The sequence below is a fragment of the Nannospalax galili genome, unplaced genomic scaffold (assembly GCF_000622305.1).
Source record: "Nannospalax galili isolate Female #2095 unplaced genomic scaffold, S.galili_v1.0 scaffold2937, whole genome shotgun sequence".
Classification (NCBI taxonomy): domain Eukaryota; kingdom Metazoa; phylum Chordata; class Mammalia; order Rodentia; family Spalacidae; genus Nannospalax; species Nannospalax galili.
Window position 1 is genome coordinate 1 of NW_008339366.1, and position 12023 is coordinate 12023.

Consider the following 12023-nt stretch of genomic DNA (forward strand, 5'->3'; position numbering starts at 1 on the left):
AGGCAATACACACATACACATAAAATAAAAATAATAAATAAAATTTAAGAATAAATAAATAAATAATAAATAAATAAATAAAGACATGAGGTTGCTTCACTGATACGTTGTAAAATCCATGTCACCATGGAAGAAATTCTGCTACATATTAATATTAGGTGAATGTGTGAAAATTCAGAGTTTGAGGAAAACCTCAACAGTTACTCCAAAGTTCTCTTTCATGGTTTTCCTTAATGTGAATTTGAGAATGAAACTACTTAGTTTATAAATTCCTTTATATTTTCATCACAGCTATTTAGGAGAAACAACTACACTCTCACATGGCTTTCCTGTGGTGTGGGAACCACACTGCAGTGACAGAGTTCATTTTATTGGGATTAACAAATGACCCAGTCCTTCAAGTCATCCTTTTCATCATCATCCTGTGCATCTACCTGGTGACACTGCCTGGAAACCTCACCACAATCATGTTAATCAGAGTCTCCTCTCAGCTCCATCATCCCATGTACTTTTTTCTGAGCCACTTGGCTTTTACTGACATAGGAATTTCACCTTCTGTCACACCCAATATGCTCGCTAACTTCCTAGTAGAGAGGAATACCATCTCCTACCTTGGATGTGCCATCCAGCTTGATTCAGGTGCTTTGTTTGTGCCAATGGAATGCTTCCTTCTGGCTGTCATGGCTTATGATCACTTTGTGGCAATCTGTAACCCATTGCTTTATTCAACCAAAATGTCCACACAAGTCTGTAACCAGTTGGTTGTCAGATCATATGTAGGTAGCTTTCTTAATGCTTCCTGCTTTAATTTTTTCTTCTTTTCTTTTCCCTTCTGTGGACAGCTGTGGAACATGGCTGGAGAAGGGAGAGGGTCTAAATTTGATTAAGAACTGTTGTATAAAGCCACAAAATCTCAATAAAATAAAACAGTAGCAATTGCTGTAAAAAGGAGACTGACCCCAAACCTGAAATTGTACATAGAATATCAGGGCTAGCTTTGACATGCTGGGTGGGTTCTTCAGTGATGCAGCTGTCCTTGGGTCACACAGACATCTGTAATTAACCTTTCAGCCATAATTCTACTTGTAACCCCAATAAACTCACAGTGCTGGACAAGGATGAACTCTTTTATTTTATTTTTTCTTTCTTTCTTTTCTTTTGGTTTTTGTCTGTTCCATATCTGAGTAAAGTATGTTTTGTTATACATCTCCAGTAAAATGTCCCATCAAACTTTGGACTAGGGATTTCTGTGATACTGCTACATTCTTTATTAATAAATGAGAGCACTGAGCACAGCCTTCCACACTGATTTCAACTGCGTCTGTTGAGAGAATATATTTACTCCTTTAGTTCACAAGACTTCAGGTCAAGGGCAGGCAGGAAGAAAGAACCATGCTTGATGAGAACAAACATGTCTGACTTCCATTACCTGATGATGCTCTCAGTGTTGGTGCTATTGTTCATGACATAGGGGACTTCAGGGTAAGAGTCAGTGCTTTCCAGCTTAGAGGGAATGCTTCCTTCTCACTACTCAGCATGTTGTATATTTAATTTACTCATTACTGACTTCTCTACTGAGATGTAAATTTTATAATAATTATATTGTTATTGACGTATCTTCAATGCTCACTCAGTTTAAAAAAGGGAAGAAATGCTCAACAGATATTTTGGAAAGAAATGAACTTTTAAATATTTTTCATATCTACTTGTAGAAACTGCATGGTAGCCACTGTCCAAACTATACATTCTAATATCCAGTTGAGGCTGTAGAATCTTAGAATGGGAGAAGAGAAACATAATAAACCAGATTGAGTTTTCCATGTCCTTTATTCCAAATAAGACAGAGAATACATCCTTTCATTTGTGACTTTTGTCCTCAGTAGTAGGTCTCCATTTGCCCAAAACATAGAAAATTTTCTTTCATATTTGGTGAGTCTCTTCATACTTCTTATACCACTAAAAGAAGAGGGGGTTGGGAAGCCCACACTTACCCCAGCCAATAACCAACTATGGAAACAGAGACCCATCTCTGATACACAAAGGGCACTTAGACAAGTTTATATCAACAGAGAAAATAAGGGCGGGTGAGAAATCACTGGGACATCCTAGATCCAAAGAACATCCCAGATCCATCGAGAGTCAATGGTCTCCCCAGTTCAGGGAGGGGGAGGCCTTGGCTACTAAAGAAATCTGTAATGCCTGCTGGTAAACTTTAGTGTTGTACTGAATCATTTGTTTCCTGTTTGTTAATTCTTTAACCGGTGAAGAAAAATAACCCATCTCCCTCCAGTATCACAATATGACCTGAATCATAATCCTAGATTGGAATTTTACCCCCTGAATATATTTGGGAAAGTATTTGGTATTCAGTCTGAGTGCATTTGTTAAAAAAAGATAATTTGCAAATACTTATATCAGGAAATCATTAAGATACACTGAGATAGTGTAGGACTGGTGATGAGCACCCACCTAGCATGCATGAATCCATGGGCTCAATCCCTAGCCCCACATCAAGTAAGTGTGGTGTAGGATATCTGTAATCCCAAGACTGAGGAGATAGAGGCAGAAGGATGAGAAGTTCAAGGTCATCTTTGGCTGTATAGCTAATTCACAGTCATCTTGAGTTCCATGAGACCATCTAAAAAATGAATAATAAGTCCAAAGAGTTAAGTACACAGCTTAACTTAGAAAGCTTTTACTGATGCATATTTACATAATTTTTATGTTTTAAACTTCATACAAGAGTATGTTATTTGCATCATTTCTACCCTTCCCACGCTCCACACTACCGCAAACCATGTCCCCCCATTCTCAGTTTCTTGTCTATTCTATGGTTAGTCTTCTTGCATACACACACACACACACACACACACACACACAGAGAGAGAGACATACACACACTGCACACATATATACTATATATGTATATTATAATGCACTGAGTCCATTTAGTGGTGCTTATGCACATGTGTTTAGGACTGAACAACCGGGATTAGATTACCTATTAGAGAGCTAGTCCCTGAAGAAAACTGATTCCCCCTCTCAGCATACATTGGCTCTCTGTAGCTCTTCATCTAGAGGAAGGACTCTGAAAATTCCTCCATCCACACTGTCATGTGAACTCATTGGTCATTGTGCAGACCTTCTTAGACTACCATGCTATGGATATTTCAGTAGGGTAGTGTCCCTATCATGTCTAGAATGCAGTAAGCATCTTCTTCCTCTGGCTTTTTAAATATTTCTCCCTCTCTTTCATGATTTTCCCAGAGTTGTATGTATAAATGTGGCATTGTAGATCTGTCAGTTAGGGCTGGACAACACAGAGTCACATATTATCTGCATTTATACCAGTTACAGAACTGTTTGAAAATAAGTTTCTGTGATAAATCATTTATTTACTTATTCACTCATTTATTTATTATTTATATAGTATGTGTATGCACCTGTGTGATACATATGTCTGTGTGAAGACAAGTGCCACAGCATGTGTGTGATGAACAGAGGTGTTGGGTAGGCGTGTCCTCCAAGAGAAGTAGAACTGAACCCCAATAGACTCAGAGGGGGAGGGCTAGGTACAGATGCTGGAGACACTAGGAAATGCTGAGGACACTGGGAAAAGGGGAGGAGAGTCACCTTTTTGTAACTCAGCATGTGGACTGTGGGCAGAACTTGCACTGATGGTTCGGACCTCAAATAGTGTAGAGAAAGAGCTCATGAGAGTTCATGTCTTTGTATGTGACCCTCTCCCAGATAACATAAACTTTGTTGGCAAACCCAAATAAAGATTCTTATTCTCTATATAGAATACTGTAACTTAAGAGGGGCCTTGTGATGATTTGTCAATCTCCGTTAGGAGAGCGTGACCCTGGAATCACAAAGAGCATGCTTGTGTCTCTCAAAGGAAAATTTGGCATGCAAATTAGCATAGGAGAACTGGATAGACCAACTACAGGAGTCCAGGAGAAACAATGGGGATGTCTCTGATAGGGAAGAGCTGGTAGGAGCACCGGGTTTCAGATCTCTGAATCTAAAGTGGTGGAGATAGATGCAGCAAGGCATGCAATGTGGTACTATGACCAAATCCAGAGAAGTCAGCTGGAACTGGGAGAATGTGGGCAATAACCATACTATTAATAGGGTTGGCAGAGGTTATGTGGGTTATGTGATGGATAGTAAAATATGTAACTAAAATGAGGCTAGCCATACAGACATGTATAGACTCAAATAAAAATCTCCAGATTACTGCCGTTCTGTAAATGTTGTAAAATAGCCTAGCTGCTTGAGAGATGGGGATCATAGCCATATGTGTATAAAAATTAAGGCCTGTGGAAAGTCTAGACGAAATTTTATAAGCATTGGAAGCAAAAGGGGAATCCAGAAGAGGCTTGGCCACTTCTATGCATAATAAAAGACTGGTCCAAGGCAATAGCCTCAGAGGAGGATGAAAAGACTCAGAAGTTGCTGGCAAATTCTGTCTTGGGCTCAGAACTTGGAAATAACCCAGGAGAGATAGTAAAAATTGGGATATTTTACCTTGCCTCAGATCAGGGCACCAGAAGTCAAAAGATCGAGGTAAAAAGCAATGTGCTGACCAAAGCATTAACAATACTGTACCACTGGAGCTATTGGGATTATAATGGACTTTCAAGCAAGAAATTAAAGAGCTCCTCACCACACGGCTCATGAAGGTATGAGACATGGGAGCAAATAATGTTAGTTTAAATTCTTCAGAAGCATCACAGCTGTGTTATATCACCACCAGTCCATCCTTGAGACATAGGCTGTTTGACCTAGGCTAGTACAGTGAGGAATAGTCCCTGATGAAATTACTTGTGCAAGGCATTAAAGATGCTTGGTGGTCATCAATGGACACTGCCAAGATTAGCAGGGGTTGGAGGACCATAGAAGAGGGACAAGTGTTACTGAGATAAATAGGTATAAGGGAAGCAACACATGATGCCCAGTTCACTGGGCCAGATAGGGCTGCATTCACCAGAGATATAAAGGAAAGCTTAATTCAAGAATGGTACAGCACTTTAATGGTTTTACTAACTCCCTTAATAGGACAGGATCTTTGTAATGTAAAGGAGGATTTGGAAGTTCTAAGTAACTCAAACCAGCATATGATATATGTCTTTAAAATAATAGAACAACCTAAAAGAGGTATAAAAACAAAGCAAAAAAAGAGGTTCATTTGGGTTACTCAAAGACAAATGTGACAAGATTATGTCAAGCCCAAGTTCCTAAAGAAAAAATTGACAAAAATAATCTGTACTAAAGAGGTTCTGGAAGGCTTTAAAACATGAGGAAGAGTTCACAAAGGGCATTCAAAACTGTCTGACTCAGGGAACCAACAGGTGCAACAGGGACATGAGAGACTCTTCGCCTCCTTAGCCCGGTGCAGGATTGGGCAACTTGAGTCAACACATTTAAGTGGATCAAGGATAAAAAGTATAATGGGACTCAATGTAAAATCCCCAAAATGTGAAATGACTCCAAATGGATAGCTAAATATAGTAAACAACTAACCAAGTTAATGCTTCTTACCCATGCTATGGTACCCAACAGAGATCCATGGAGAAAGCAATTATTATGAATAGATAAAACCCTTCCATGCTGCGTTAGACATTGTGTAGGACTGATTTAATATATGATGTTAACCTTTGAGTGTTTCACAGATGTGAAACCCATTTGAAAGATAGCAAGTACACCTCAAGCAACAAAGGCCAGCTATAGCTGTAAGATTTTTGAGAGCTTTATGGTTGAGTGAGATACAGGTAAGACCCACTGGGATGATTGGGAAAAACCTACAACATTTAATCCTATATGAAAATAGAAACAGAGGCTCCCAAAATTGTACAACTGTTAAGGAAAAATTATAGTACCAGGGGTACGTTACCCTGCATGATCTGTTGGCCAGAGGATCCTAGAGGTGCTCAAATTAACCTAGGCTATTGCTACTAATTCTGGCTGTACATCAAAAAAGTTTGGTAAGGCAGTGTTACTGAAGACACTGCATGATGTGAGCATGGGAGAAGGAGAGACGGAGTAAAGGCTAAGCTAAAAGCTACTGGATGAATGGCTTTCAAGTGCCAGAAGGTGCTATGCAGATTGTTGGAGGAAAGGACCCACTATGATTCTGCTCAATGATGGGTGGCGTGTGCTGCATGTTATTGACATGCCAAGCAACATCTGCTGGTTCAATAATGGCTCAACTAACATACGTAACCCCAAAAAATTTCTACTTGGATAAGGCCTGCTCCTAGGGGTGGAATACACATCAGGTGCTGTAGACCAAGCCAAGCCCCTATGTCAGGGAAGGCTGTAGGCCCCATTGGGGAAGCCTCTGCAAGTATGCTCTTTGATAAATATGGCAAACCTGCTGGGATATCGTCTAAGCATTTGTATTTGCTCCCATGTTTGTTTAGGTGTGTCTGCTTCCTTCCATTTGTCTTTATAGTAGGGGAGATACTACTGAGATGGATCAGTGACCATGTCTTGAAGGCGAATGATGAGGTGGCCCAAGAGGCCAATATCTTTCCCCGATGAATGAAAGATATTCCTGTATGTGTTTCCCCTTCCAAGGCTCAGGGATACTAAGGAAGACTGGCAGAAACATTTTGAAAGCCAGGGGAAAGGGGTGGATTGTTGGGTTGTGTGTCCTCTCTGGGAACTAGAACTGAACCTCAAGTGACAGAGTGGGAAGGTCGAGGGACAGAAGATGGAGAAGCTGGAAAACACTGAGCACACCTGAAAAAGGGGGGGGAGGAGACTCTCCATTTTGAAACTAAGTGTGTGTAACATGGGCAGGACACACACTGAGGTCATGGATCTCAAATACGGGAGCCCATGAGAGTTCATGTCATTGTAAGTGACCCTCTCCTGGATAGAATAAACTTTGTTGGCAAACCTAAATAAATATTCTTATTCCCCAAGCTGTTATTTAAGAGGGACGTTGTGGTGCTTTGTCAATCTGCATTAGGACTGCATGACTCTGGGATACCAGACAGTGTGAGCGTCTCTCAAAGGAAAATTTGGCATGACAGACGATAACCTCAAGTGTCAGTCTTCACCTTCTTCCCTCTTGAGATAGGATCCCCTTTTCTGTTCTATGGTCTGTATCCAGGGATAGCTAGCCAGTGAGCTTCTGGTGATTCTCGATATTCTGACTCTGTATTCTGGTAGTGACAGAGGAAGCTGCAAATCATATTTGATTATCATAGTTGATTCATGCTTAGTGGTCTACTACTTATATCAAGGTAGCATCAAGGATGCAATGTATGATTTTATGCAGTGAAAATTAGAAGAGAGTTGGACTGAGTCTTGTGATTAGAGATCATTGTTTCTACCATTCTCCATCGCAACATATAAACCAAAACTAGTTGCCACTTGTCTGAAGTAGGAGATATATTATTCTTACCGAGAATAAATTATTTCCACTGACAGTTTTCTATGTTATATATTTGACTATTAAATATGCATCTTAAATAAGTGTTTTTAAAGAAATTTGCATCTCATCTCTCCTCACATTCCTCAGAGTACTTAGAGTGTCTTACAGTAATCACAACAAACTCCTATTAACATAAATGGCCACTAAATAAAAGAATCCAAAACAGTCCATTTTACATTCTTAATTTGGTGTCTTTCTAGCCTCAAATATGAGATAAACCTAGACCCAATATTTACATGAGACAATTCGCCTTCATATACTTTCCATGATTATCAAGTGAACATGAACCAGAACTTACATAAAATGAAAAATTCAGAGATCACTTGAGATTGATAGTTCTCATAAGTTAGTTATGTTTGTGCAGAATGAACTTCTCAGTGCTCACCTGGGAATAAGCTAGTGATCCCTGGTGACGGGAATTGACACTTGAATCCGATAGTTCTCATAAGTTAGTTATGTTTGTGCAGAATGAACTTCTCAGTGCTCACCTGGGAATAAGCTAGTGATCCCTGGTGACGGGAATTCACACTTGAATCCAGAGCCTCTTCAGAGACTGATCTTCCCTGATAAATAGTGATAGCAGGAGACAGTGTAGCAGCTATAAAATCAAAACAACTTTGACTGTCTTACTCTGCAATGTATTCTAATTTCAAGAGGTAAGACTGTAGCTTGTAGTTAAAAGGATAATCTTTATACACTGAAATCTGTTTTTTAAAAGCATATCATATCTGTATTTATAAATCAAAGTTGAGAAATAAGCCAGCAGGAATCATACCATCATCCAGCTAATGAAAACAAAAAATTGTTGCAGAATCAATTTATATTTCCATAGTTAAATTATTCTGAATAGTCAGGCCTAAAACTCAGTTTTCAAAGAATCCTTATTCATTATTTCACTAAGAGGATAGAACCCCAATGTGGTCATTTAATGTGTATATATTTAGCACTCATGCAAAATGCTAAAAAATTCACCAGCTTGAAATGCATCAGTTACTTACTTTCAGTGAATGTCCTGGGGAAAGGCTACTGTGTTCATTGAATGAATACTCAACCATCACCAGTTCCAAACACTGTAGAGAGAGACCCTTGGGTGTGAAGTCAAATATCTCTGGAGTTGAGAGTTGCCTGTACTTAGGGAATGAACCTCAGCAAACTTCTAAAACTTTTAGGTGAATATGTATTCACCAGTGTGCTCTCTTGAAAATCAGGCTATTTTATTTCCACATTCCTCAGTTACAACAAATGCTTAATTTGGAAGGGATTTAGTATGTCTAATTTAACACTAAAATAGTGTTGTAAATATTATTCACACTTCTACATAAAAACTATATTGATATATTCAAATGAGCAACGGTTTATTTAGAAGTGTTTAAAATATTTAGCACATTTATAGTAGGTACTTCTGTTTGTATTGCTATTTTTGGTTATTCCTATTGCTTCCCATTTCTAACAAGAAAATTATTTATTTCTTTAAAAATAAATTAAGAAGGGGCTGGAGAAATGGCTCAGCGGTGAAGAACACTGGTTGTTCTTGCAGAACGCCCGGGTTTGAATACCAGCACCCACATGGTACCTAACAACTGTCCATAACTCCAGTCCCAGGGGATCCAACAGCCTCTTCTGCTATTCATGTTTTTGATTATTTCTATTGCTTCCAGTTTCTGACAAGAACATTATTTATTTCTTTAAAAATAAAGACAAGAACTTTCTTAAGTGATAGACTGTATAATCAATGTCACCATTGAAGAAATTCTGCTACATATTAATAGTAGGTGAATGTATGAAAATTAATAGTTTTGAGGAAAACATCACCTGTTACTTCAAAGTTCTCCTTCAAGGTTTTTCTTAATGTGTATTTGAACGACAACAAAACTACTTAGTTTATAAATTCCTTCATATTTTCATCACATCTATTTAGGAGAAGCAACTACACTATCCCATGGCTTTCCTGCGGTATGGGAACCACACTGCAGTTACAGAGTTCATTTTATTGGGATTAACAGATGACCCAGTCCTTCAAGTTATCCTCTTCATCATCATCCTGTGCATCTACCTGGTGACCCTGTCTGGAAACCTCAGCACAATTGTGCTAATCAGAGTCTCTCCTCAGCTCCGTCACCCCATGTATTTTTTTCTGAGCCATTTGGCTTCTACTGATATAGGCTATTCATCTTCAGTCACACCCAACATGCTTATTAACTTCCTGGTGGAAAGATGTACCATCTCCTACCTTGGGTGTGCAATTCAGCTTGACTCAGGTGCTTTCTTTGGGCCAATTGAGTGCTTCCTTCTGGCTGTCATGGCTTATGATCGCTTTGTGGCAATCTGTAGCCCACTTCTTTATTCAATCAAAATGTCCACACAAGTCTGTAACCAGTTGGTTGTAGGATCATATGTAGGTGGTTTTCTTAATGCTTCCTGCTTTAACTTTTTCTTCTTTTCTTTTCTTTTCTGTGGATCAAACAGAGTAAACCACTTTTTCTGTGATTTCACTCCTTTAGTTGAAATTTGCTGTTCTGATGTCAGTGTTTCTGTACTTGTGACCTCATTTTCTGCAGGAACCATTATCATGATCACATTGTTAGTCATAGCTGTCTCCTACACCTACATTCTTGTCACAATCCTGAGGATGCGCTCTACTGAGGGCCGTCAGAAGGCCTTCTCCACCTGCACCTCCCACCTCACTGTGGTTACTCTGTTCTATGGGACTGTCACATTCATTTATATGATGCCAAAATCCAGCTACTCCACTGACCAGAACAAGGTGGTGTCTGTGTTCTACATAGTGGTGATCCCCATGTTGAACCCTCTTATCTACAGTCTGAGGAATAATGAGATTAAGAGTGCTCTGAAGAGACAGCTTAATATGAAAATATTTTCTTAGAGATGTTTACTGTTTTGTAGGATTCAGTATAGTAATGGAAATCATCTTAAACCAGTTGACAAACATCTAAGCTTTGGTTATTAACCACATAGACTTTTTGCCCTCATTTCCTTTAAAGTTGTCTATGCAATACATATATCCTTTACAAACATGAATTGTCCAGATTAGAGAGATGGGTCAAGAGATAAGAACACTGACTTCTCTTTCAGAGAACCCAGGATTGCTTCCCAGCACCCAAATGGCAGCGAACAATCATATGTAACTCCAGTTCCAGAGGATCCAACCCCTTCTTCTGACCTCCACAACCATTGCATTCATGGGTGTACTTATATACATGTAGGCATAACACTCATACACATAAAATAAAATAAATAAATATGAAATACAAATCATAATGATTACTCCTATTTTAAAATGAGAACTCTCCACCAGTTCCTTTATAAAATCCAGATACTGCTCCATCATCCATTAGAATCAGCTTGGCTTATCCTGCCTTTGGTTTCATTTCTTGAGAGTATCTGGACCGTGTCCCTGCAATTTACCATATAGCTATTTTGTCTTTCTCTCCATACCAACAGGACCCTTTCAATTTGCTTCTCAATTGCCACATGTCCATGTGGATTTCATTGTCAGCCTACCTAAATAGCACCACACACACCACCACAACTGCCTTTTACCAGTCAGTTCCACTTATTGAATCATATCATGTTCTAATTTTCCATATGTGATTTATTTCCTAGTTTTGTCTCCACTGAAAGTTCAATTTTTGCTGAATTTTATAATGTACTAACATAGCTTCCACATATTCTTGGTTGCTAGAATACAAACAATACTCAACAAATATCTAGAGTGAAAAAAATGGCTCAATTTTTACCCCATATCTACCTGGAAAACAATTTCTAAGCTCTCATAAATATTACAAAAAGAATTTGAGGTCACTAGGATGGAAATCACTGGTGTTTGATGTGTCTTTCCTAATTTCTCCCCAAATAATTCCCAAACATGTTTTTAAAAGCCTATAAATCATACTAGATATGGAAATTAACTTCTCTTACTTGTTATTGACTCTTTATTTCTCAATTATCAAAACTCTGCTAATACCTAACAATTGATCATAGCGACCTCAAAGATATGGGTTTACTTTTCACAGAGAGGCTAGTCTTTATATTCAGTAATTTGGATTAAAAGTTCTAAGATTTGATGAACTCAAAAGTACCTTTAATTTTACCAGACACTGGATATTTATCCCCATGGACAAATATCAGGAAGAGGGTATCACCAGAGAGGTACAAAATCATGCTCTGTGACTTGTTATGGTGAAGAATCAGGGGCTGGACAGTTGGCTAGGTGGGTATAGGCGTTTGCCTCGAAGCCTGACAACTTGTGTTACTGAATTTGACCATCAGGACCTACAGAGTGGAAGTAAAGAATTAACTTTGCAAGCTGTCCTCTGACCTACACACACACACACACACACACACACACACGAAATGCAGGAAAAAATAATTTGGAAATGAAGCAGAGCTACAACACCAGCAGATGTATAGTAGAATTAAGAGGTGATGGGAGGGACTGGAGAGATGACGCAGCAGTTAAGAAAACTTCTGGCTCTTGCAGAAGAGCCCTTTCAGGTTCCCAGCACACACGACAGCTCCAATGCCTTCTTCTAACCTCTTTGGACATGGGCAC

The 12023-nt window shown here is 38.9% G+C and overlaps 1 protein-coding gene across 1 annotated transcript; it reads left to right on the forward strand.

The window, feature by feature from the left end:
• The first annotated feature begins 9389 nt into the window (after positions 1–9389).
• Positions 9390–10334, forward strand: LOC103734811 (olfactory receptor 502-like). Its single transcript, XM_017798384.1, has one exon. It carries the CDS (start codon positions 9390–9392, stop codon positions 10332–10334), a length of 945 nt encoding a protein of 314 aa, XP_017653873.1.
• Positions 10335–12023: the final 1689 nt, after the last annotated feature.

Excerpts from the sequence above, each read along its gene's own strand:
- LOC103734811 (XM_017798384.1), top strand. The coding sequence starts at position 9,390 with ATGGCTTTCCTGCGGTATGGGAACCACACTGCAGTTACAGAGTTCATT.